The sequence below is a fragment of the Pituophis catenifer genome, unplaced genomic scaffold, assembly GCF_029215685.1.
Source record: "Pituophis catenifer annectens isolate HBS135680 unplaced genomic scaffold, rPitCat1.0.hap2 SCAF_1, whole genome shotgun sequence".
In the NCBI taxonomy this organism is placed as follows: Eukaryota; Metazoa; Chordata; class Lepidosauria; order Squamata; family Colubridae; genus Pituophis; species Pituophis catenifer.
Window position 1 is genome coordinate 340,713,969 of NW_027256881.1, and position 27,876 is coordinate 340,741,844.

The 27,876-nt window shown below is 43.4% G+C and overlaps 1 protein-coding gene across 1 annotated transcript; it reads right to left on the reverse strand.

The window, feature by feature from the left end:
- Positions 1-1,154: 1,154 nt before the first annotated feature.
- Positions 1,155-25,982, reverse strand: GPX4 (glutathione peroxidase 4). Its single transcript, XM_070931863.1, has 7 exons — positions 25,865-25,982; positions 9,229-9,323; positions 7,949-8,093; positions 6,790-6,941; positions 5,646-5,670; positions 5,386-5,445; positions 1,155-1,414 (listed from the first exon to the last, which is right to left on the reverse strand). The coding sequence occupies exons 1-7, from the start codon at positions 25,937-25,939 to the stop codon at positions 1,382-1,384; spliced, it is 585 nt and encodes a 194-aa protein (XP_070787964.1). The 5' UTR covers positions 25,940-25,982; the 3' UTR covers positions 1,155-1,381.
- Positions 25,983-27,876: the final 1,894 nt, after the last annotated feature.

Below are 27,876 nucleotides of genomic sequence, written 5' to 3' on the forward strand. Positions count from 1 at the left end.
GGGGGGAGCATCGGGAGGTCACCCACGTGTGTGCCCACACCCATAAGTCAATGCGCCCCACCCCAGCGCATGCACGTCCCCCTGCTTTTGGCATGTGATGGCACGGTGGGCCTTGTAGGCCCATTTTTTCACCCTTTCCAGGCTCCAGAGGCTTTCTAGGAGCCTGTGGAGGGTGAAGGGTGAAAACGGCCTTCCCCACCCCCGCGGAGGCCCGCCGGAGGCCGGAAACAGCCCATTTCCCAATTTCTGGTGGGTCCGAAAGGCCCAAAAATCAGCTGGCTGGCGCACACATGTGCGCTGGAACTGAGCTACAGCAATGCTCGCGTGCCCACTGATACGACTCCGTGTGCCATCTGTGGTACCCATGCCATAGGTTCGCCATCACAGGTCTAGTGCTTAAGGCACCAGGCTAGAAAGTGAAAGACAGGCGAGACTTAGTCCTGCTTTAGGCATGAAAGCTAGCTGTGAGATTTTGGGCCAATCACCAGGAGATAAAGAGCTCTAGTCCCGCCTTAGGCATGAAATCTGGCTAGGTGATTTTGGGTTAATCACCAGCGGACTGCGAGTTCTAGTCCTACTTTAGGCATGAAAGCTAGCTGGGAGATTTTGGGCCAATCACCAGGAGATAAGGAGTTCTAGTCCCGCCTTAGGCATGAAATCTGGCTAGGTGAGTTTAGGCAGATCACCAGCTGACTGTGAGTTCTAGTCCCACTTTAGGCATGAAAGCTGGCTGGGAGATTTTGGGCCAATCACCAGGAGATAAGGAGTTCTAGTCCTGCCTTAGGCATGGAAGTTGGCAGGGTGACTTTGGGCCACTCAATCTCTCAGCCCAACCCACCTCACAGCAACCCACCTGTTGCGGGAAGAATAGAAGGATAGGTTTGCCCGCTTGAGTTATTTGTAAAAAATAAAGGTGGGATACAAATAAAAGAAAATAAAAATAACTTTTGGAGAACCTGAAGTTGCCCCAACTCTCCCAAGGCTAACAAATGAAATTAATTTCCACTTCCCATCCCGACAGCACAGGTCTAACTGTCTTCACCTGCAGATCGCAGGTAGCTTTGCACTTCTAAAATGGCTGCCTCCCTCACCCCCCTTCCCTCAGCCCAAGCCTCATAGAGAGCTCTTACACATAAACCTCAAGACACCGGATCTGCTGAAGAAAAAAAAACATCTTTATTTGTACAAGATGGAAGGTGCGGCCTGGGGTGCAAATACAGACATTCCCGCTAGCCTCCCGTGTGAACTTGTGCCAAATCTCTCAGACCCGCCTCACCAAATAGGCTTGGCTTGAAGGCAGACCGTCATCCTGGCAAAATTCACAGGTAAACCAGAGGAACGCTGGTGGAACACAGCCAGGGTGGCAAGAGGCAGGCGGGGCTTACAGGAATCGGAGCAGGTCCTTTTCCATCGTCTGCAGAAGACGAAACAAGAGAAAACAACAGGGTGGGTGTGAGGTGGCTGCATCTGGCCAGGATTTATACTCTTAATACTCAATATACTATACTTCATATTACAACAGCAGCAAGACTCTTATTTGCCCAGAATTGGAAACAAGAAAACATGCCAACAAACGCAATGATAATAAAGAAAAGTCCTCGATTGTGCGGAAATGGATAAATTTACCATGGAGCTTAAAGACAGAGAGGAATCAGAGAATTACAAGAGTTGGAATATGTGGTATCAATGGCTTCAAACGAGATGTAAAATTGATGCATGAAGATGATATAGAAAGTACGTTACATTGAAAATTATATATATTTACTCCATGGAGATTCTCAGTCATCCAGGTCAGGATCAGGGTGGATTTGATTTAAATCGAGTTGATTTAAATCACAATTTAAATCATGATTTAAATCACTAGTAAAAAGGCTTGATTTAGATCAACTCGATTTAAATCATAATTTTTAAAGAGCAACTGTCATCTCTGCTACTCCTTTGACCCACTGTTGACTCACCGATAGTCCCAGTGTTGCAGAATATACAGCCTCATGCTACATAACTAAGCTCCATTTCATGCTGAATAAACTAAATTATTTATGTATCTTAAATAGAAAACTATCTTACTTATTTATTTATTTATTTATTTATTTATTTATTTATTTATTTATTTATTTATTTATTTATTATATTTCTATACCGCCTTTCTCCCGTAGGACTCAAGGCGGTGTACAGTCAAGAAAAATATAGACACACAAACATCATAAAATTGCTAATTAAAATTGTTACTTAGTTTGGTCAATTAAATAAAACCCAGAATTAGATAACATTTAAAAAATCATTTGCATGTTTGTATGTTTAGCCCTGCCTGTTGGAACATCAGGGTCTTGAGGGCACGGCGGAAAGCACGGAGATCAGGGATATTCCGTATCTCCGGGGGCAGTTCATTCCAAAGGGTTGGAGCCCCCACAGAGAAGGCCCTCCCCCTGGGAGTCGCCAGTCGACATAATTTGACTGACGGTACCCTGAGTAGTCCCTCCCTGTGAGAACGAACTGGTCGGTGGGAGGCTATTGGTGGCAAAAGACGGTCTCGTAGGTACCCAGGTCCTAAGCCATGGAGCGCTTTAAAGGTGATAACTAACACCTTGAATCGCACCCGGAAGACCACCGGGAGCCAGTGCAGCTCGCGTAGGAGAGGTGTTACATGAGCGTAATGAGCTGCGCCCATAATCACCCGCGCGGCTACGTTCTGGACCAGTTGGAGCCTCCGGGTGCTTTTCAAGGGGAGCCCCATGTAGAGAGCATTACAGTAGTCCATACGGGAGGTAACTAGGGCATGAGTGACCGTGCGCAAGGCGTCCCGATCCAGAAAGGGACGCAACTGGCGGATCAGGCGAACCTGATAAAAGGCACCCCTGGCCACGGCCGTCAAATGATCTTCTAAAGATAACCGTGAATCCAGGAGGACACCCAAGTTGCGGGCCCTCTCTGTGGGGAGCAAGATCTCATCCCCTATTGTCAGTGATGGTACCAGCTGACTATACCGGGACGCCGGAAGCCACAGCCACTCGGTCTTGGAGGGGTTGAGTCTGAGCTTGTTTCTCCCCATCCAGATCCGCACGGCCTCCAGGCAACGGGACATCACAGCAAGGGCATCATTGGGGTGGTCTGGGGTGGAGATGTATAGCTGTGTGTCATCAGCATACTGATGAACACTCACCCCAAAACCACGGATGATCTCACCTAGCGGTTTTACATAAATGTTGAACAGAAGGGGTGAGAGGACTGACCCTTGCGGCACCCCACAAATAAGGTGCCTCGAGGTCGACCTCTGCCCCCCTGCCAACACAAACTGCGAACGGTCAGAGAGGAAGGAGGAGAACCACCGAAGAACAGTGCCCCCTATTCCTAACCCCTCCAGCCGGTGCAGTAAGATACCATGGTCGATGGTATCAAAAGCCGCTGAGAGATCTAATAGGACCAGGATAGAGGTCCTACGATAGATTTTTACCCCAAAAGTTTTTTATTAAAATAAATTCGATAAAAATCAAAAAAATCCGATTTAAATCAAAATATCTGATTTAAATTTAAAAAATCTGATTTTTTTGACTTTTTTAAAAAAAATCATTGATTTTTATCCACCCTGGTCAGGATTGTCTCAAAGGTGCTTTTTCAAAAGGCAACCGGCCTATGGGGTTTTTTTTCCCCCTTGAGCGAGAAGAAAACATTTCGCTTCTCATCCAAGAAGCTTCATCGGTTCTTGATGAAGATGAGAAGCAAAACGTCTTCTTCCTCAAGGGGGAGAAAAACATAGGCCGGCTGCCTTTTGAAAAAAACACTGGAGACCGTCTCAAAGATGACACGCTGCAACATTTCACGTGACACACCAGCGTTCACCAGCACCCAACGATTATTCTCCAAAGCCACGGATCGTTGTCGTGATTTTTCGGGAGCTGTGGAGGCCAGGCAAGACGGCCGTGCTCTCGAACGGCCTCCGAGAGGCTACAAAAATTGTGCAAGAACGGTGTGTGCTTTTGCAGGTTTCAGAGGCCTCAGACGGGCGTTCCTCTGAAGCGGCTTCAAGAACCTCGTGCAACCCGGAGCAGCCTCAGGTAGGGCTGCAGGAGGCTGTCAGTAGACGGAGAACCCCATGCAGGTAAGTAGCGCATGGCACATCCTGGGAAGTGCTGCACCGCGGGGGCAAATGCATCCAGAAGGTTTCTTGGGGAATTGTGCAAGGTGGCCTTTTTGGGTGGCAGCAGTAGGATGTAAACCGCTTAGAGAGGGCTATAAAGTACTATGAAGCAGTATAAGAAGTCTAAGTACTATTGCTATTGGGCTGACATTGGGACCTAAGCATTGACCGTATTCAGCTGGTTCTATCCGGTTCGCCCGAACCAGTAGGGGCGACTGTGAGATGCTCCGGCCACCCGTGCAGACGTCATGACGTCCCATTTTTCCACATTTTCGAGGCTCTGTGCATGCGCGGAAGGCCTTGCGCGCACACACACACACACATTTGCGAACCGGTAGGGAAGGTAAGTGAATAGCACTCCTGTCCTTCAAGCCTTGGCAATGCACCGAGTGCCACCGTTCAGAGTGGTCTAAATGGGGGGCTGGGGCAGATAGAGAATTGTTTGTCATTTGTTGGAAGGAGAGGTAAATGAGATGCCAGCAGAGTTAAATCGGACACGTTATGGTTTTTTTGACCATGCCAAGCCCAAAAGGTTTGTCATTGCTGCCCTCCTGTTAGCAGCCATTGGATCAAAAACAGCCTTCTGGCAGTCACACTTGGGGAAGGTGTGTGTTTTGCATCCACACTAAACACCGCTTTACGTTATTGAACGAAGCACAGTTTGATTTGCACAGTGTTTCAGGCAGCGGTGGGATGCTGCCGGTTTAAAAAACTGCGTGCGTGGTTTTACAAATACTAACCTTCTGTGTTACCACTTGGGAGTAACACAGCTGAGCTGCGGCAATCCGCTCTGCCGTGCCAATCAGCTGGTAAGATAAAGGTAAGTAAAGCGCAGGGGCAGGTGGGCAAGCTGACCTGATCATTGGAGCGAACTGGTTCGCTCCTAGCTGATCATCGGCGCTACAGATTTGCCCGAACCGGTAGAATCCCATCCCTGGTTTCAGGCCATTGGTGTTTTTTTTTCTGCATGAGTGGTCTCCTTCTGGGTTGGGATTACAACTGGGTTGGATTCTCCCACCTCCAGATAAGCCACGGTTTTCAACACACCCTGGCTGGGTTTAGCATGGTGTGCGAACCACCTAACTCGGCATTGTGGCCAGATACTCAGGCTGAGCTGGGCCAACTCTGCAACTGGACAATGTCTCAGAGGTTCTTGGGACAGACTCAATAGGTGGCCTAAAAAGCCCAAATATCCCAGTCGAAACATCTGGCTGACTGCACAACCGACCGTAATAATATGCAGAACTTACAAATGGGTCATCCATGGGACTGAATCGCTTGACCACCTGCCCTTCCCTGTTGATCAGGAACTGCAAGGGGAAAAGGAGAGGAGTTTTTTTCTGAACAAAAAGTTGACGACAGACAGTAGTCCTCGACTTACAACAATTGAGCCCCACCATTTTCACTGCTAAGCAGGGTAGTTGTTAAGTGAATTTTGCCCCGTTTTTGTTTACAAGTTTTAATAAAAATTACATATCCAAAAAAAAAAAAAAGAGTTGAAGGTACTCACCTTGCTAAAATTCCACTTTATAGCACTAGGGAGAAAGAAAGAAAAAACATAATTTAGCTCTAAAGGTTAGTGTTTTATTTCTAGTGTTTCACTCAAAACCGTCCTGTGCTAAACCACACTAAAGCCAAGATCAGGGATCAGCAACCCACGGCTCTGGAGCCACATGTGGCTCTTTCATCCCTCTGCTGTGGCTCGTCGCCAGTTGACTCCACAATTGATAGGGCTTTTGGTTAGGACAGGTAGAGGAAAAAGGACGCAGCGCTCGGAGGAGACTCTATGGTGGGGGAACGAGACTTCCGGTCAGCAGAGGAAAAAGGTGCCGTGCTAGGAGGAGACTCTATGGTGGAGGAACTGGACTTCCGGTCAGCTCCAGAATTGAATGGGGGGCTTCCGGTTAGGACCTTTGTGGCTCTTTGACCGTTTAAGGTTGCTGACCCTGGCCAAGATGAATAGTGGCTGGCATCTCTCGCCAGTAAGAGGGCCTGTTTGAAAATGGGGTCAAAATCAAAGAAACACAATGGCCCATTTGTTTGTTCCATTTTTTTCCTCCCAGAGTCCAAAAAAAAAACCCTATTGTATTTTCTTCAAACCAGCCACCATCCGGACTAGCGGCTTAGCTTTTTGAAAGCAGAGTTGGAATGTGACACAGAAAAATGCCATCGCAAAAGTACAACACAGCAGTAGTAGTCCTGGTGCGAAACACCATAATGCCAGCCGACACAGTCTTCTAAAGAGCTGAAAGCCAACACACTCAACTGGGAAAAGCAGGAATAACAACAACAATACTAACAACAATATTAATAACATCTGTAGTACATTTTTAAAATGATCAGCTGACTGACTTTCATGTTTAATGAATAAGAGATAATAATAATAAAAATAATAAAACCACACACTCCAGAAAGGGAGAGAAAAAGAGTAATTTTGGAAGTTAAACCAAAGTTATTAAACCTTCAAATAATTACAACAGGCTGGCTGGGGAATTCTGGGAGTTGAAGTCCACCACGGATTGAAGTTGTCAAGTTCTAAAAACACTTGTTTTAGACCTTTATTTTAACTAAAAATAAATCAATAAGTGGGTGTGGTGTATCAGCTATGCCCATTTTCAGAGACTTTTTCAGAATTGGGGGCAGCGAGAACTCACTTTCCCAGAGTGCCTCTGCCTTTGGGCTGGTGTTTTAGCCACTTCCAGAGAGGATGAGCATTATCCCCATTGACTTCAATCTTGCTAAACATGTCGAATTTCACCCCGTAGGTTTCAGCAAATGCTTTAATTTCTTCCTCGGTACCGGGCTCCTATTAAAAACAAAAACAAAAGGGAGACAGATGGTTTTTAAGATGGTTAAAACGATCTTAAAACAGTTGTCCCTAGCATTCAGTCTGTTTTAAGTTGCAGATCCAGATGTTTTTGAACTGCGTTCGCTCACTGTTTACAGCGAAAACCTATCAATGCATGATGTAAGGAAGGTCTGAAGATTGTTTTAGCTAGCTTGTCATAGATTCTTGGCCATTTTTCCATTCCTAGTCCAGCATCCCATTACGTCCACTAGCTGTCTCCTCTCTGGAGACTAGGATTTGGGCCTCCCCAGCCCTAGTCCAGCCCCTCCCCCACTATTCGATTGGCTGTTGGATTGGGAGGAAGGGACTGGCTCAAAGTCAACCAATGAGCTTCTTTCTGCACCTGAGGCAGGACTAGAACCTGGGTCTGCCCACACCTCATCCAGGCCTTCCATATTACTCTTGATTGGCTCTTGGGCGGAGAGGGAGGGATTGACCAAAATTCAGCCAATGGGATTTCATGGCTGAGGGGGATAAAACCTGGGTCTCCCACTCCTTTTTCCAGTCTCTTCTGCGCTGTGCCTGATTGGCTCTTTGGCTGGGATGGACAGACTGGCCCAAATTCAGCCAATCAGCTTCCATTGCTAAGGGAGACAAGCACCTGGGTATCCTCACTCCTAGTCCATCACTTTCCCCACTATGTTATGCTGGCTCTCCTTAGCGCACCATGGATAAATCCAAGAAAAGTTTCAGAAGAAAACAGAACGTTTAATTCGACTACATATGCTAGTTTTGTGGCCGCTCAAGAAATAGTCAAGCATGAGAAGGGTTTTGTGGCTCCCGGTGTTTTCTTTTCTGTGGGAAATGGGTCCAAATGGCTCTTTGAGTGTTTAAGGTTGCAGACCCCTCCCTTAGAGGATAATTAGGGAGGAGGAGGAGGAGGAGAGGTGGGGAGGAGGATCATTTCAGTGTGACATTAACACACACACACACACACAATAACAGCCCCCCTCTCCCTTTCCTACCTGCTTGCCAAACTGGTTGCAGGGGAAGGCTAGAATGCGTAAACCTCTCTCAGCGTATCTACTATACAGTTCGACAAACTGAGTGTAGTTTACGTCAGTCTTGCCTCATTGCGTCGCCACGTTGGTGATGATGCAGACCATGCCCCTGGAGAGACACACAAACGCAATAAGAGAGACGGTCACAGGTAGTCCTCGACGTACGACCGCAGCTGAGCTCAACATTTCCGCTGTTAAGCGAGACAAGTGGTGGAGTGAATTTTGGCGCCATTTTACGAGCTTCCTTGCCTCGGCTGTTAAGGGAATCCCTGCAGTGGTTAAGTTAGTGAAAACGCTTGTTTAACTGAATCTGGCTTCCCTAACTGACTTAGCTTGTCAGAAGGCCGCGAAATGGGATCACATGATCCCGGAACACTGCGACCGTCATAAATATGACTCTCTTGCCAAGCAGCTGAATTTCGATCATGTGACCATGGAGTCGTAATGCAACAGGCGTAAATGTGAAAAACAGCCGTAAGTCGCTTTTTCGGTGCCATCGTAACTTCGAATGGTCGCTAAATGAACTGTGGTAAGTCAAGGACTACCTGTCCTTGGAAGGGCCACCCGAAATTCCAGGCACGCTGACTGGGGTCTAAACCTTCCTTCCCAGAATCGTACTTAATTTTTCCACTAGCTGCAGTTCTGCATGCGATCACATGACCACAAGGGGTGGTGGGCATTGGAATCAGGTTAAGTACCATCAGACAGGTATGGTGGAAAAGTCAAGGACTATTGGTACCATGTTTCCCTGAAAATAAGACCCTGTCTTATATTTTTTTGAACCCTGAAATAAATGCTTGGCCTTATTTTGGGGGAGGTCTTATTATTTTGGGGCGCGTGGAGCAAGACGGGGCTCCTCTTGCCGTCTTACCTGATTTCCAGCTCTGCTTTTAAATATTTTCGGGGAGGGCTTATTTTCCGGGGGGGGGGGGGGTTATTTTAGCGCATGCGCTCATATACCCGATTGGGCTTATTATCAGGGGATGTCTTATTTGGGGGGAAACAGGGTATACCAGGAGTGTCCAACTTTGGCCGCTTTTTAAGACTAGTGCACTTCAACTCCTAGAATTCCCATGGCTGGCTGGGGAATTCTGGGAGTTGAAGTCCACACATCTTAAAGTCAGTAAGCTTGGACACATCTGCTGTACCTACTGCTCGATTACAAATTGTTAAACACATTGAAAAATGAAGAACGCCAAAACCACGACAGCAGAGCAAATCAACCCCAGATGGGAACAACTTGCCTGTATTTCTCCAGCGAGACATCGTTGCCGTCGATATCCAGCGCGTGGAAGTCGTAGATCGACTTGGCCGACTGCCAATCAAACTTCTGAGCACACTGCAGGGAAGAAATATAGGGGAGGGGGGGGGAAATCAGCGAAAAGTGAATGGAGCGCATATCCCTTCTTGTCAGGCCCAAAAAACCAAGAACGACACGCAGAGTGGGGGAGGGTCACATGTTTTATGCCAAGCCCCAAACAAGCCACTTTTGAATCAAACCATGATTTAGCATCAAATACAAACTCAGATTCGGTGCCCCACGTCTTGTGGCCCGCCAGCGGCCAACGGAGCTGGCAACAGAGTCAGACAGCGAGGAGGTTGGGGATGAACATGGGCCAGTCCTGGGGGCTGGGGAAAGCTCGGACGAGAGCTCTGCATCGGAGGCAGAGAGGGAGGTAGACAGCAGTGAGGCAGAGAAACAGCTGGAGCCTGTTCCCAGTGTGCCCATGCGCAGAGCTGCCAGAAGACAAGAACAACTCAGAAAGTAGGGTCGACTCGGGAGTAAAGCCACACCTTGGAGGTGATTGGCCCCTCCCATAGGAAACAAAAGAGGAAAAAGGCGAAAGATTTATACGATCTGAAGAGAAACCAGAGTATCAAATTAGATAGGAAATTTTTTCGGGAACTTAACTCTATTATCAGGAAATTTATTTGGGGAGGGAAGAAACCGAGGATTGCAATTAGGAGTTTACAGGACAAAAAAGATAGAGGTGGTCTTGGACTCCCAATTTGGGAAACCTACCACAAAGCGGCAATCTTAGTTTGGTTAAAAGAATGGGCAACCCTGGGAAACAAGAGAATTTTGATACTGGAAGGGTACGACCTCCAGGAGGGTTGGCATGCCTAGCTCTGGGAAACAGGGAAAAGAACAAAAACACATTTCCACAAACATAAAGTAAGGGACACGTTAATGTCAATATGGGGAGAAATTAGGAAAAAACAATATACTAAAGTCCCCAGATGGCTATCTATGATGGAGGCGATAATATACCCCAACATCCTGGAATTAGTCAAAACAGTAAAACATAAAGAGATACTAGATGGGGCAGGGAATCTCAAAACAATGGAACAATTGAAAGAACAGGGCATCCATATCGAATGGTGGACATATGCACAAATCCAATCACGATGTAAGAAAGATAAAGAGCAATATGGTATAGAGATAGGCAGCAATGGGTTTGACAAGATATGGATGGGCACGGACAATTAATTGTTGGCCAAATTATATAATTATCTGGTGGAGTATGATTTGATAGAGGAGGTGGTTAAGGACCCAATGCTAGCATGGGCTAAAAATATCGGACAAACCATTAATCTGGATAAGTGGGATCAAATTTGGAATAACAATCTTAAAATGACTAGGGCAACAACTTATAAAGAAAACCAATACAAGATGATTTATAGGTGGCACTTGGCACCAGCCAGGATCGCTAAAATTTATCCAAATCTGAGTCCAAACTGTTGGAAGTGTGACCACCAGCAGGGTACCTTTTACCATTGCTGGTGGACCTGTCCACGAGCCAAAGAATTTTGGAGGATGATATGCAAATGGTTGTCGGAAATAATAGGAGATACCATTGAATTAGAACCAAAAATATTTCCCCTGGGAATCTTGAAGACAGAAATTGCAAGAAAGAAGAAGTACATATAATAACAGCAGCGAGAATCTCCTTCGCTCAACACTGGAAAGAGAAAAAGCTACCACCCAAAGAGCAGGTAATTGGGAAGATAATGGAATGCGCTGAAATGAACAAACTGACGTTAGAAATCAATGAAAGAGAGGAAACTGACTACTATAGCGTGTGGGATATGTGGTATGAGTGGTTAGAGAAAAGAAAATCGAAGTGAAGTGTAAGAGAGTTAAAGGTCAATCAGATGATTAATTAAATGGGTATATTGAAATGAGCTGTACTACAGGCAGTAGGAAGAAAATGGAATGTGATATAAGTAAGAACTCCTACGAGTAGTACCTTTTTAAGCTAAGATAATTAGGTAATACCATGTAAATAATATGTAAATATTAAGTATATGTATATGTATGCGTTTATTAACACCATGACACCGGAAAGGTGGAATTGTATTATAATTTTCTAACAATAAAAACTTATTAAAAAAAAGGAACAAAAGAGGAAAGAATGGGGAGGGGGCTTTTGCGGGAAACAATTCATCCATTCAGTAGTTTCAAGAGAGGAAAAGTTCTGTTCGTGACTCTAAGAGACTCTGTGCCAAGTTTTGCCTTGTTTGGAAACAAGATACATGGCAGCTTGCCAAGCGAGATAAGGTCTGTGTTGATAAATATTCCTTTGAAAAACTGTTTGGACAAACCTTGCTGACTGTGAATGAATGGGCGGGGCCAATTCCCTCAAAAGGCCCACGTAACATTGTTGCTCTAAAACAGGGGTCCCCAAACTTGGCAGCTTTAAGACCTGTGGACTTCAACTCCCAGAATCCCCCAGCCACCATGCTGGCTAAGGAATTCTGGGAGTTGAAGTCCACAAATTTTAAAACTCGCCAAGCTTCACCGATATTGCTTTAAGGTACAGGGCCTTTTTGTACAGTAGATTCACAAAGACAGTTTATTTCGCATGAGAAACTTTTGAAGAGGGTTGCTGCTAGTTTCGTTATGAGGTTATTCATTACCTCACTCAACAGAGGACAGGAAACAAAAGTTTTATTTGAAAGAATAAGGGAAGCATTACTTCTGTAAGGGGAAACCCCGCAAAAAGGATGGAAAATACCCCAAAGCAAAATGGTGAGATAACAAATTGCAATGAGCGATGCTAATTAAGTCAAATTGCAATGAGCAATGCTAATTAAGTCTTTAAATCTGAAATCTAATCCTATGTAACAAAAAGGGAAAGAATGCTTAGGCTGGCGAGATCGGCTGTGGCTTTTAGAAGAAGTGCGTGCACAGGTAGTCCTTGACTTATGACTATCCGGTTAGCGACCGTTCAAAGTTAACAATGGCACTGGAAAAAAGTGACTTATGACCGTTTTTCACTTACGACCATGGCAGCGTCCCCGTGATCACATGATCAAAATTTAGACGCTGGCTCGTATTTATGACGGTTGCAGTGCCCTGGAGTCACACGATCCTCCTTTTGCGACCTTCTGACAAGCAAAGTCAACAGGGAGCCAGATTCACTTAACAAGCATGTTACTAATTTAACACTTCAGTGTTTCATTTAACAATTGTGGCAAGGCAGCTTGTAAAATGGGGCAAATCTCATTTAACAACTGTTGCTTGGTAATGGGAATTCTGGGCTCAGTTGGGGTCGTACGTCGAGGGCGACCTGTACATTTCATTGAGTCTTTCTCCTTCTGTGTCTCTGAGTGTGCACAATAATCTTGTCCTTTTGTTGTTGTTGTTAGATTGACACCTGTCATTAGCAAGATCTGCCTGCAGAGATAGCAAGGGCGGATACTACTTGGGAACAATATATATATATTATATCTTGTATCTTGTCTAAGGAAGCTGTAAGCTATAAACAGACATGGTTAGAGACATCAAAACACTGACATCTCAGCTCTGGCTGTTGCAGCCAAGATGGCTTATGAGTTGCTCTTTTTGGGGTGTCCCATGAGTGACCCAACTAGCAAAGGTTGATCAATTGTCCTGTTCCCAATAGAATCCGATTAAGTTATGCAATTGTTTTTCATCTGTATCTTTGCACGGGCTTTCAAAATTTGTAAGTAAACATTTTTTAAGAAAAATGGATATCATGGCTGGTTTCACGGGTGACATTAAGCCTATAATATAATGTTTCTCAATCTTGACAACTTTAAAACGACTGGACTTCAACTTCCATAATTCTGGGAATTAAAGTCCAGTCATCTTAAAGTTGCCACGATTGAGAAAAACAGGCGATAGGGTAGGGTAGGGTAGGGTAGGGTAGGGTAGGGTAGGGTAGGGTAGGGTAGGGTAGAGTAGAATAGAATAGAATAGAATAGAATAGAATAGAATAGAATAGAATAGAATAGAATAGAATAGAATAGAATAGAATAGAATAGAATAGAATAGAATAGAATACTTTGTCACTTTAAATGTACACTAATCAGCATAAATTAAAATGAAATTTCATTGCATTCAGCTCTCAAAAGTTAACCATTGTGCATATACCCACATACACACACATGTATGACACAGAAAAACATCACAGTCTACAGGTAGTCCTTGACTTACAACAGTTCGCTTAGTGACTGTTCAAAGTTACAACTGCACTGAAAAAAGTGCCTTTTGACTTTTTTTACATTTATGACCCCTCCTCATAGTCTCGTGATTTACATTCGGATGCTTGACATCTGACTCACATTTATGACGGTTGCAGTGTGCCGGGGTCACGTGATCCTTTTGCGACTTTCTGACAAGCAAAGTCAACGGGGAAGCCAGATTCACTTAACAACTGTGTTTTTCACAACTGCAGTGATTCACTTAACGACCCGTGGCAGGAAAAGTCATAAAGTGGGACAAAGCTCACTTAACGAATTTCTCACTTAGCAACATACATTTTGGGCTCCATTGTGGTTGTAAATTGAGGACTACCTGTAGTTCAAATGTATACATATACATGGCAAAAAAAAAAAAAAGAATCCTGCAAATTTACCAGAAGGATGACATAGTAGACAAAGTTGTTACAGAATCTGATAGTCCTGCTAGAAATACTTTGAAACCTCCTCCCAGAGGGGAGCAACAGAAACAGATCATAAAGTGGGAGTGTAGGATCTCTAACAATGCTTTGAGCTCTAAGCACATAGCGCTTATAAGCAGTATCCTGAATGACAGGAAGACTATAATCTTCTCCACTGTCCTCACCACTCTCTGTATGGACTTTCTATCTGAGCTGCTGCTGCCACCAAACCAAACAATGATGCAGTTTGTTAAAACGCTCTCAGTCATGCATCTGTAAAAAGTGGTCAGGACAGGAGGAGAAATATGTGCTCTCCTCATCGTGACGCAGGAAATGCAGACGCTGGTTTGCACGCTTCACTAAGGATGACGTGTGAAGAAACCAAGTCAGATTATAACATATATTACATATTATAACTGGATGGGGTGCTGTCATTGGGGCAAATTTTGGTGGTGAGGTCATAAAAACCCTTCCTGCGTGTTCAAGCCAACCACTTGGCACCTTTATAAGGTGTGCCAGCCACAGCATCAGCTTTTATAAATTAGAATGTATCCTGTTTCAGAAATTAAGATGGACTGAGTCATGGTATTAAGGGGAGCTTTCATTCCTCAAATTTTATTAAAAGCCGTCTGCTTTCCTGGGCTACAGAGGCCTGGAGGAGCTAAAGTGATGTAAGATTTACATTGGGTTGAGGCTGGGGGGGGGTGGGGATTTAGGGAAGACAGAGAAGTTGTATAGCTACAGTGAGGATACATATAATAACTAACTTTTAATAAATAGAGTTAGTCCTGGACTAATGTGCCCAGTGGAGTCAAAATTTCCATTGCTAAGCAAGACAGTTGTGAAATGGAGTTTTGCCCCATTTTACCACCTTGTCACAGTTGTTAAGCGAGTCACTGCAGTTGTCAACTCAGTAACATGGTTATTAAGTGAATCTGGCTTCCCCATTGACTTCGTCAGAAGGTTGCAAAAGGGGATCATGTGACTCCGGGACACTGCAACCGTCATAAACAGGAAGTCCCGTTCCGGTGTCCCGCGCAAGAAAACCCAGCAACACAAGTTGATGTTAGATTGTTTATCTGGGAACGCGGACCCGGCACGAAGCGACCAGCCAAAAGAAATCAAAGTTTGGGCTACTGTGGTTAGCTCACCTGCCCCTTATATTGTGCCCCAGTTCCCCTGTGTACATACACCGACAGCTTAGACGGCCCCGCAGTTCGGCCATGCCCCTAGCCACCCATCCCGGCTCATCCTGCTGCCGCCAACGCTTCAACAATCAGCAGTTTTCCTGAGCCGACGAACAGCTGTTTTCCACTGAGCTGGGTACAGCTAGTCAGGCGGCAGCTTCGTGGATGCAGGAGCGGTCAGCCAGTCAAAGTTTGGGGCTCTCTCGCCAGGTGGCATTCTGTGGACGATGGAGCGAGGCAATGCAGGTCTCTTGGGTGGTGGCTCCACTCCTCCCCCACTCCCCCGAATGGCAGCCCCGGCCCGTCTGGCGGTCCAGGACTGACATAGGAATCAGTTGTCAAGCAGCTGGATTTTGATCATGTGACCCTGGGGATGCTGCAATGGTCATAAGTGTGAAAACGGTCATAAGTCGCCTTTTTCAGTGCTGCTGTAACTTCAAACCAGGGTGGATAAAAATCAATGATTTTTTTAAAAAAATCAAAAAAATAGGATTTTTTTGATTTAGATCGAATTTATTTTAATAAAAAACTTTTGGGGTAAAAATCTATCGTAAGATAGTTTTCTATTTAAGATACATAAATAATTTAGTTTATTCAGCATGAAATGGAGCTTAGCTATGTAGCATGAGGCTGTATATTCTGCCACACTGGGACTATCGGTGAGTCAACAGTGGGTCAAAGGAGTAGCAGAGATGACGGTTGCTCTTTAAAAATTATGATTTAAATCGAGTTGATTTAAATCAAGCCTTTTTACTAGTGATTTAAATCATTTAAATTGTGATTTAGATCAACTCGATTTAAATCAAATCCACCCTGCTTCAAACGGTCACTAAACAATTAATTTTAAGTCGAGGACTACCTGTAACCTATATAATAAGCTGATTAATAATTATTTACCCTGTTCCCCCCCAAAATAAGACACCCCCTGATAATAAGCCCAATCGTGCTTTTGAGAGCATGGCAATAAGGCCAAGCGCTTATTTCAGGGTTCAAAAAAATATAACACATGGTCTTATTTTCGGGGAAACACGGTATTTTATTAACCTCTTAGTAAGCTCACAAACACCAGCAGATTTCAGGGTGATCTCCAAATCAGGAGGAATATGGTAGCACTATCTAACAAAGATTACGAAAAGGCATGTCGTTAAGTTTTTTAATAATAGAAGTTTAATCTGGAAAGATAAGTCCTTGATTTACCAACATTTAATTAGTGACTATCCAAAGTTGCAACTGACCCATAACCAGTTCCCACACTTATGATCATTGCAACATCTTCACAATCTGCAAAATTCAGATTGCTCAGCAACTGACTCGTATTTATGACAGTTGCAGTGTCCCGGGATCATGTGATCAACTCTGGCAACCTTCTGACCAGCATAGTCAAGGGGGGAGCCAGATTCACTTAACAACCATGTTACTAACTTAACAAGTGCAGTGATTCACTTAACAACGGGGGCAAGCAAAGTTGCAAAATGGCTTCTGACGAGCAAAGTCAATGAGGGAGGCCGGATTCGCTTAATGACCCTGTGAGTCCCTGCCGGGATTTGCTTAACAATCGTGGCACAAAAGGGTTGTAAAAATGGGGCGCAACTCACTTAATAACACCCCGCTTAGCAACTGAAATTCTAGTCCCAATTGTGGTCAGTCAAGGACTCCTTGTAGCTTAGCCAGTGTTTCACAACTAAGATGTGTGATCTTCAACACACTGACTGGGGAATTCTGGCAGCCAAAGTCCATAGATCTGAAGAACTGATCAAGCTGAGAAAGACTGTTCTAAACTAACCCAAGTTATCTCAGAAGGCCTCAACAAGCATAACTAGATTTTAATGCAGATTAGTTGCTAATCAAGAAGGTACCATACCTGGAACCTGCCTCCCACGTAACATGCCTCTGTGTGCCACAACACCCTCTCCTTCCCTTCCCCTCCCTGCCAATTTAAATTCAACATCCCTCCTTGGATGAAGTGAGCATCGGCAGCCTATAAAAGCCCTGTGGACATACATACATACATACATACATACATAAAACCTTTCTTGCCACGGATTTGGGCCTGCCACACTAAGACCCAAGTTCTCCTCCTACAAACCCCTGGCCAGGATTTTACATTGCCATTTAAGTGGAAAGTTACTGTCAGACGACAACAAAAAAGCCCACACTACACAACCTCTGCTACCCTACACATCCCCTTCACAATCTGTTTTCCTTGCTACCTTCTGGAAGGAGGTTTCGTGGTATCCAAAGCAGAACATCTGGATTCGGCCGCAGTTCTGTGCCATATAGCATCAACCTTGTGAACTCTCAAGCTTCCTCTTTCCATTACGTATTCAAAATGGACAGTGATTTATATATATATGTCTCTGTGTCTCTGTCTCTGTCTTTGTCTTTCTCTCTCTCTCTGTGTCTGTCTATCTATCTATCTATCTATCTATCTATCTATCTATCTATCTATGTCTATCTGTCTGTCTATCTATCTATGTCTCTATCTATGTCTGTCTATCTATGTCTCTATCTATGTCTGTCTGTCTATGTCTGTTTATGTCTATCTATCATCAATCTATCTATGTCTGTCTGTCTATGTCTATCTGTTTATGTCTATCTATCATCAATCTATCTATGTCTGTCTGTCTGTCTGTCTATCTATCTAAATGAATAGAGTAGAGTAAACAGAAATAATAGAAATAGAAATAGAATAGAATAGGAGCTGGAAGGGACCTTGGAGGTCTGCTAGTCCAACCTCCTGCTCAAGCAGAAGCTATACCATTCACACATACACACACACACACTCTGCTCACTGATGGAAAGACCCTTCCTGCAGGGTCTTTCCTGGTGTCTCAAAGTTTCCTGGCTGTCCGATGCAAGGAACAGCACTCCCAGATCTGGACTCATATGAAGGAACACAACCACACATTTGATTTTCAAGAAGCTGAGGTTATTCCCCATGATAGGACTAAAGGAGGACGCCTACTAAAAGAAGTCTGGTTCTCCAATAACAATTCTATTAACAGGCATATAATCAAACTGCCACCGGCCTACCAGGCTTTGAGACACCAGGAAAGACCCTGCAGGAGGAACAGAGACAGCTTTCCATCAGTGAGCAGAGACTAAAGGCACCCCCCCCCCCCACCTCTGGGCATGCAGACTCAGCCTGTGAAGGCATAGTTAGTCCTGACCAAACACAGAGCAACCCGCGTTGTCTCAAACTGTAACAGATAGGATTAATGAGAAACAAACCTGGCCGACCACAAGGTCACAGATAAGGCAGCAAATTGCCATGGCTGACAGGCTAACATCATCCCCCACTGATAAGCAAGCTAGGAGGGAGGAAACAGTAGGAATCAAGCCTCCATCATCCAGCATGACGGCAGCAAAAACAACACAGCTGATTACAAGTGGGAGACGGCTGGAAGGGCCGATTACACGCAAAAGGGCCAAATTGATTAATGGCATATAAAGGCAGAGATCTCTGTAATGGTAGTTTAATACTCTGACAATGTCAGCAGATGGCTGACGAAAGCTTAGTAAAATAAAATTTTAATTCTTTTAAAATTTTAAGTTCCGGAGTTCGCAGTATGTCTGCTTCTTTCTTTACCAATATACTTGGAACTCGTATTTTTAGAATATATAATATATATATATATATATTATATATTATAATGCAAAAAATTAAAATCTCGGGTGTTCTCCCGCGTCATTGTAAATAAGTTGGTTGAAATGTTTAAAATTCTGGTTAAAATCCCAGCTAAAATCTTCTAAAAATACTTACAGAGCACTCTGCAAGGTCCTTTAAACCCTCAGCTAAAATCCTACCAGTGACTTTAAAAGTTTTTCTTATAGCAACGTTTCGACAGGCTCACAACCCTGTCATCTTCAGGCTCTTGTTTCGTTTAGAAGCTCTATGGGTTCTCCCCATAGAAAAACTTTTAAAGTCACTGGTAGGATTTTAGCTGAGGTTTTAAAGGACCTTGCAGAATGCTCTGTAAGGATTTTTAGAAGATTTTAGCTGGGATTTTAACCAGAATTTTAAACATTTTAACCAACTTATTTACAGTGACGCGGGAAAACACCCGAGATTTTAATTTTTTGCATATGCACACCCGCGAAAACTTAAGAAGACAAATATATATTTAGATAGATAGATAGATAGATAGATAGATAGATAGATAGATAGATAGATAGATATAGATATAGATATACATATAGATAGATATAATATGTGTATATTTGTGTTATGTATCTGTATGGATATATACTTTCTTTTGAGAGCAGGCAACAGAATTTCATTTTTAATGTGTGCGCCAGTGTGCTCACAGTAAAAACTGACAATAAAGGTTATCTTATCTTAGTTAATCTCCGTTTTTATCTTCGTTAGATCCCAGGGACTCTAGCAATTGATAAAGAAGCATATCTGTAGCTTGAAATGAGAGTCCTTGGTGCTCGAAGTTCATAAACTCTGATCTAGGTCATATACTGCAGCTAGTTACAAGCTGGTTAAGCTGGCTACATTATGCTGATTTTCCACGCCCACAAAGCCTAGGTTTACAAAATACAACCAGGTTTATCCTCTAAAACAAACAAGCCATATTATGGTTTAGCAGTGGGGGAAAGGCAGCCCTTTGCAAGCGTTTTGAAACTCCAGCCAGCAGGATTAATGGCCAGGGATTACGAGGTCAAAACAGCTTAACAGCACCAGGCTGGCCTTCCCCTAGCGCCGGCCAGCTGGTCTTATGGTTTCTGGTGCTCCGGCTCACACGGAGATCAGCTGGCTGGCACGCATGTGCACGCTGGAAACCAGAAGACCAGCTGGCGATGGCGCGGATGCCCACAGAGATGGGCATGCGTGCCATAGGTTCGCCATCATGGTTATATGGGGATTCTGGAGAGAACTGTGTTGATACAAGATTGTGGGGGCAATAAGCTGACTTTGTATAAAAAAGAACACCGCTTAGGGGGGCCCGAAAGCCCTACTAAGCAGGTATATACAAAAGTATGAAGGCTATTGCTTAACGCATTGTAAGCTGCCCTGAGTCTCCGGATAAATCGAAAAAGAAAGAAAGAAAGAAAGAAAGAAAGAAAGAAAGAAAGAAAGAAAGAAAGAAAGAAAGAAAGAAAGAAAGAAAGAAAGAAAGAAACTTTTCTTATCCAGTTTTGGATAAACAAAGCATCAATTTTGAATTTGGATTTTATACTTTTATACACAAATAGTCCTTGATTTACAACAGTTTATTTAATGACCGTTTGCAGCTATGGTACAACAGCACTGAAAAAAGTGACTTATGATTGTTTTTCACACTTACGACCCTTGCAGCATCCCCGTGGTCACATGATGAAAATTCAGATGCTTGGCAACCGATTCATATTTATGACGGTTGCTTGACGTGTCCTGAGGGGGTCATGTGATCATCTCTTGTGACTTTCTCACAAGCAAAGTCAATGAAGAAACCAGATTCACTTAACCACCGTGCTACTAAGAGCTACAGCGGTTCACTTAACAACCGGGGCAAGAAAAGTCATACAATGGGACCAAACTCACTTAACAACTGTCTCACTTAGCAACGGAAAATTTTGGCCTCAATTGTGGTCGTAAATCGAGGACTACCTGCTCTTTTCCTGGGCTGGGGGACTTAAGACCAGAATTAGTTGCGTGCAAATCGCGCAAAACATTTGACTAGAAATAAGGGAATTTCTGATGCTATTTAAAAAATGCTTCCTACTCCGAATTTCCTATAGCTTTGGCTCCTTAATTCTAGGTTGTTTCTCTCTTTGATTAGTTTCCATCCATGTGAAGCAGAAATGCAAGTTAATTCCCTTCCCAGCCCCTTTCCTCTAATCTGTGCCTGCTTTCTCATCACAATCACATGAGCCAAGACTTTGCGGAGTCATACTGCTCTCCCAACAACAGCAGATCTGTTTCACGAGCCTCTGATTATGATGCAATTAGCAGGACAAAGGGGACAGAGAACAACGGATTGCGCCAGAAGGGAGACTTTGGATTTCAATTTTTATAGCCCAAATCTATTAATCCACAATAAACCAGGGTCAAACAAGACAGAAGCCCTGGCACTGGTGATTTGTTCAGCTCTTCCCATTGGCCTCCAGAGGAAACTAGGTTGAAAACGATGCTGTATATTTTTTTTTTGAATTGCATTTCTGCATTGCAGGCAAAGAGCAAGGGAGAAGATGAGGTTGCTTTCCCACAACCTTCACCCAGAAGAAAATAAATATATATTGCACCCAAAAGAGAGGGGGGGGATGAGTATACCCATGTATTCCTCATCCAGAAGTTGCTTTATTTTTCCTGGAGTTTAAAACAAAACCAGTTTTGCTAGAATTTTTGTTTTTTTGTGGAAACAGATTCAGAAGTGCTTGGAAGCTTTAAACAATAAAAACAGCTCAGAAAAGCTTTTATGTTTTTAGGACCAAGAGAAGCAGCAGGGCCAGACACTGTACTCAGTTAGCTTGCAGTGCAGGTAGTCCTCAATTTATGATACAATGCCTATTTAAATGTTCATAATAATTGTAACAACTTGAACACTTTTTACTTAAGCAATTGAAACAATACATGATTATGATTTACAAACAAAAATTACTTAATTGGTGTTTATATGAATGGTATGGTTAAATAAATAGAATTATTGGGAAATTGTATTAAATAATTAAATGTTAAATTGCATATTTTTAGACTAGAGATAAGATTTAAATTTAATAAAGTAATAATGGAATAAAGATTTAATGAGCATTACATAAAGTAATAAATGTAAGGAAATTTTAGAAATGGAAATAATTTTGAAATATAAGCATGTCTTTACTGTATTATTAATAGTGAGGATTTAGGGTAAGAACTGTGAAATGTATTATGAGGTATTAATTGAATTAGGATTTAAGGTGGGTTAATAGAAGGGTAATTGTCTTAAGTAAATTTGAGAACTTTTTTTTAAAGATGGTATTAATTGAGATAGGTGATTTAAGATTAAGAGATGTTAAGTGTTATGGCAAAATAGAATAGATAAAATTGTGTTAAAGATGACAAAAAATTGTACAAATTGATGACCGGATCAAAGCTCTGTTCCAAAAAGATGTAATTTGTGTTTGAAAAAAATTAAAAAAATTTTTTAAAAAAACTTATGATACAATACCGTATTTTCCCGAAAATAAGACCCTGTCTTATATTTTTTTGAACCCTGAAATAAGCGCTTGGCCTTATTGCCACCCGCTCAAAAGCCCGATTGGGTTTATTATCAGAGGATGTCTTATTTTGGGGGGAACAGGATAGAACCCAACATTTCTGTTGCTAAGTGAGAGAGTTAAGTGAATTTTGCCCCATTTTGCCCCTCCTTGCCATAGTTGTGCAGTGAATTCCAGCAGTTGTTAAGTGAGTCACATGGTTGTTAAGTGAATCTGGCTTCCCCAGTCACACTGCTTGTCAGAAGGTGGCAGAGGAGGATCACATGACTCTGGGACACTGCAAATAAATACGTCCCAGTTGCCTAGCACCCTAATTTTGATCATGCGACTGTGGGATGCTGCAATGGCCGTGTGAAAAATGATCACAAATCCCCGTTTTCTGTGCAGTTGTATCTTGAAACAGTCACTAAACAAATGGTTGTAAATTGAAGGTTACTTGTACTCACTTCTACAAGCTGTAATATGAAGCAATTTTTTTTAAAATACATAATTACAGCTATTAGCCATTAATGGTCAAATGGCTCTTAATTTGTCATATTTGGAAATGCTGGGATTTTCCCCGGTTGGGAGGGTCAGAATATGAAAAAAAAATTAATTTGCTGCATCTGAGTGTAAACCTGAAATCCCAATTATGTTTAATGTTTATAAATTAACTCAGAGCTTCATGTTAACATCAAAAGGAAAGCTAGAAATATTCCTGAAAATGTCTCGCTTTAATCTTGGCAGGAATACTGCTGACCTTTTCCCTTCTCCAACCAACCCCCCCATCCCTAAATGTACTGAGGCTGCAAACTCTTCAGCATTTGGCCTACATGGCATCTTCTGGCAGAACCACACAATCTTTTCCCAGCCCATGGCATATAGGGGGAGGATATAATCCTGACTCAAAGAGCTGCTTTTGTGTAGTTCTAATGTTTACTTAAGGTGGAGCAAAGCAACAACTTAATTGTGTTAAGTGGAATCCTTGGTGCTCTCTGAGCTTGGCTGATTATTGCTTTCTACTTGATTGTTTGTTTGGTGTTAAACCCGGCTTATCTGGGTATTGACTTTTTGTTCTCTGGTCTTTTTCTTCTCCTCAGGGTTTTTATTAGGATCTCTTGAATGCTGTAGAAAGGCAATTTAACTTGTTTACTTTCTCTAACCAAGGGACAACCAAGGAGAAACCCACCCCCACCAATATGGGCAGACTACTATATAAAAACAGGGAACAAATCCCCCACTCACTTGCATGAATGCTGTTAACTAGTTGGGTAACTAATAAATACTGACAGGGCAAGCCGCTAGAATATAAATTGGGAGCAAACCCCTCTCCCTACTAGCACTGATGTTGTTACCTAGTTGGGTAATTAAATGTCTGCAAGGAAATCACCAAGCTCAGAGAGCACCAAGGACCCCACAGTTCAACCCTGAGGCGCAGATATTTTTTTCCCCATTGCGTGTAAGTTTTCACAAAAGGCAGCCTTGAGTAACAGTGGCTTTTTTTTGACTACTGAACGCAACACTTAATTGCTTTCACCTGGAAGTCAGCAGCTCAGGGAAGTTTCAAAACAGATTCTTATCAACTTGTAAGCATATATAGCATATGTATAGGCACGATAGGATAACTAGCTCAGACTGCACTTCCAAATTCAGAAGCTCTCCTTTTGGGGTATAAAATTCATTATTAGTAAAGAAACAGTTTGGTCTACAGAATCAGGCTGTCAAAGGAGAAGACACAAAGCTTTTCAGAAGATTTTTCTAGATTACAAAGGGACAAAGTTGTGAAGTAGGCAGGCTCTTTAAACAGTAGGCACTTCAGTCCTACTGGAAGAGTATCTGTAGGATCATCGTAGGCTTCAGAAGAGTTGTGAAGTCCTGATTTATCTAACTAGGCTTAGGGGGCAAAGCAATGAGGATTTACAAATCTAGTTCTCTGCGTTTTTGTTACTTCTGTTTTAATCATCTGCGGAGATTCTCCATCATTCAGATTATAGTTGATCCAAAAGGCAACTGGACTTTCTTGGGGTTTTTCCCCATTGAAAATGTTTCCCTTCTCGTCCAAGAAGTTTCTTCACAACTTCTTGAATGAGAAACAAAACGTTTTCAAAGGAAAAAAACAAAACCTCAAGTCCTGTTGTCTTTTGGAAAAACACCTTTGGCATATTCCGTTTTAATTTGTGGTATTTTATTTTTATTTAAGAGAATTTCTATGGCTACCCACTAACTCAGGGACTTCTCCTAGAATTGCTTGGATGACTTGCACAGTTGATAGATTGTTTAATAAATATAAGGCATGAAAGAGTGTCTGTTATGGGACACTGACTCTGAGCAGAGGCTCAGTAGATTCCGTCGTTTTGGCCCTTATCCCTAACTAAAATTTTAAAAACCAACTTGCCCAAACATATTTAAATGCATTTTGCACAGGTGTATTTTACTTTATTCTACCCCAAGGGCTCAATGCAGCCACTCAGCTGCAGCTGTTTTTTCATCTAAGAACAATTCTCTAAGGAGCTCCAATAACCCCAGATCACTGTTTTAAGATAAACAATTAAGAGTATAATTTTATCTCTGAAAGGCATCTGAAGACATCCATTTAAAATTACAACCACCTGCTCTGGGAAGGAGTAGCTTTCCGTTTCATGATCCTTCTATAATGAAATTTATACCCTAAAAGCATTACTTTACCCCAGTTGGGGCAGGCAAGCAGCTCTAGAAAAGCAGTAGCCCTAAAGCCCAAATACAGGTAAATCCTCACTTTACAGCAGTTCATTTAGTGACCATTCAAAGTTACAACACTGAAAAAAGTGACCTAGGAGCATTTTTCACACCTACGAGCTTTCTAGCAGCCCCATGATCAAAATTCAAGATGCTTGGCAATTGCTTCACACTTATGACCATTGCTGGGTCCCCAAAGTCACCCAATCCCCCTTTGCAAGCTTTTGACAAGCAAAAGCAATGGGGAAGCCGGATTCACTTAACAACCATGTGACTCACTTATCAACGGCAGTGATTCACTTAACAACTGGGGCACCAAAGGTCGTAAAATGGGGCAACACTCATTTAACAAGGGTCTCACTTAAGAGAAATGTTGGCCTCAATTGTGGTCATACATCGAGGACTATCTGCCCACCCAAAGTATTATAGGGGGAAAAAAAACATGGTTTCTGCCCTATTTTCAAAGAGTTCTTGGGAATTAAGGTTTAAGTCACCTGCAAAGAAGACCTTTGCTGCATTAAATCACCCCAGGCACTCCCAAAACAATAAAAACAATCCCCAAAAGCCATACCATTGTTAACAAAAATGAATAAAAATTCCTATTTCCCTAGCCTAGGGCAATACTTTCTCCTCCATCCATATGCCATTTTACTGGCCTCCAGCCTCGTCCTACTCTAATATTTTGGGGAAAATTATGTTCATTGGAAGAGAAGTTCTAAAAGCGACAACCTCAAAGGGATTAGAGGGAAAGTCCTCCCAGGGGCTCTAAAAAAAGGAGATTATATGGGTCCTCCAAGGAGACCCAAGGTAGCCCCCTTGAGGGCGACCGCTCTATGATCCGACCATAGAGAACACCGCCAATGACTAGAGCGTCCTCGACGGGAGACCCACTCCCGCTGGCAACTTACCATCACTCTTGTGAGGCCGCGCCCTACCAAGAACCCACAAAGGAGCGTCTTAGAAGCGAAACGCCGCAAACTCATCTCATCTGCAGGTCTCTCCGCTCCTCCTTTAATCTGGCCTTCACACCCCTCCGCCTCCCCGCCAGAGCCAATCACAAGATGGCTCCTCCTCGTTGGCCGCGCCCAGCCCCACCGGTCGAGAACGCCTCTCGAAAGCCTTTTGACCAATGGGAGGAGGCTGGAGGGCGGGGTTGCGTGCCGCAACAGAGGGGCTGGTGCCGCCCTCCTTCTCTGGCTTCTTCGAACACGGTCGTCAATTGGCTGAGGCCTACCGTGATTGCCAGCTCAGCGAGCTAATCCGAAAGAACTACATCCCAACTGCTTTGGTCCAGCCGTTAGGCAGCGCGAGCGCGTTTAGTTTAAGCCGTCTGGTGGCTGCCAAAATGCGCTCATCCGCTAGATGGCAGTAGAACTCTCTCTCTCTCTCTCTCTGACCCAGCATTTTTTTTTCATTCAAAATGTGATAGGCTTAATTATATATCAAAAAATTATCCCATAAGGTACTTCAGGCAAGAAGGCGGAAGATTATTCTTTATTAAATATATATTGCTGCCTATTCGCCCATGGCGACTCAAGGCGGCTTACAGAATGTAAAAACCACATTTACAAACAGTAAAACTAATTAAAAAATCAAATAAATTCATGTAATAAAATCACACACACCCCACCTCCCGCCCCAGCGACAGCCGATCACATGAGCCATTTAATGGGCTCCATCCCACTCTGGGTTCCTCTTTGCCATTTGCTAAAGCAGCAAAAATTTCCAAGAACCTAACAATCAGAGGTAATGAATGAACAGAGAGGTAAAGCAAGTGCTAGAGAGGTTTGTTGAGGATTGGAAAACCATAAGATAAGGGAAGTGGCTATTTTTACACCCTATCTCAGTGATGGCAAACCTTTTTGGCACCTGAGTGCCCAAACTGTACACACGCTGGAGTGCCAGAAACCCCAAGACCAGCTGGCCTGTTTTTTGGTCGTTTTTAGCCAGGAAATGGCCAAGAAAACTACCTGTTTTTTGGCCTTTTTCGGGCCATTTTCAGGCCCTTTTTCAGACTGTTTTTCAGGCCATTTTTCGGGCTAAAAGCAGCCCAGAAAATGATCTGGAAAACAGCCTAGGTTTTTTGGCCTTTTTCGGGCCATTTTCAGGCTCTTTTTTGGGCCATTTTCAGGCCGTTTTTCAGGCCAAAAGCAGCCTGGAAAAGGATCTGGAAAACAACCTGTTTTTTGTCCTTTTTCGGGCCGTTCTCAGGCCCTTTTTTGGGCTGTTTTTCAGGCCAAAAGCAGCCTGGAAAATAATCTGGAAAACGGCCTGTTTTTTTGGCCTTTTTCAGGCCATTTTCAGGCCCTTTTTTGGGCTGTTTTTCAGGCCGTTTTCAGGCTGTTTTTCGGGCCAAAAGCAGCCCAGAAAATGATCTGGAAAACAGCCTGGATTTTGGCTTTTTTGGGGCCATTTTCCTGTGTTCTGGTGCCCACGAAGACCAGTTGGCTGGAAACCAGAAGAGCAGCTGGTGACAACGTGTGTGCCCACAGAAAGGGCTCTGCGTGCCACCTCTTCACCATCACGGCCTTATATGCTGGTCAAAAATATTTAGATGTGACAATGTTGGAAGAAATATCCTTCTGGGTTCCGCTCCAAATGGGGAAACAGACACTGGAAACATGGAGACTGCTTGGAAAGATGGTTTAATGGTGGACAGGAGCACATGGCTTGAGTTCCTGAACAGAAAAGGGGGCAGATACAGTAAATCCTCGGGTTTTTATGCTCTCTCTGGCTCTGCATTTCTTGGGGCCCCGAAAGAGTATCCTGATTGGTTGTCAGACTCCCAGGGGGTGGGGGTCTTAGCTAGCCTTGCTGGCTGATGGTCACATGTGCTTCCCAGGTCACATGTGGTGAGTTTCTGCTGCTATTGCGTAGAGGGCTAATCCTATCTTTGTTGGATCTTTGGCAATTCCTACTA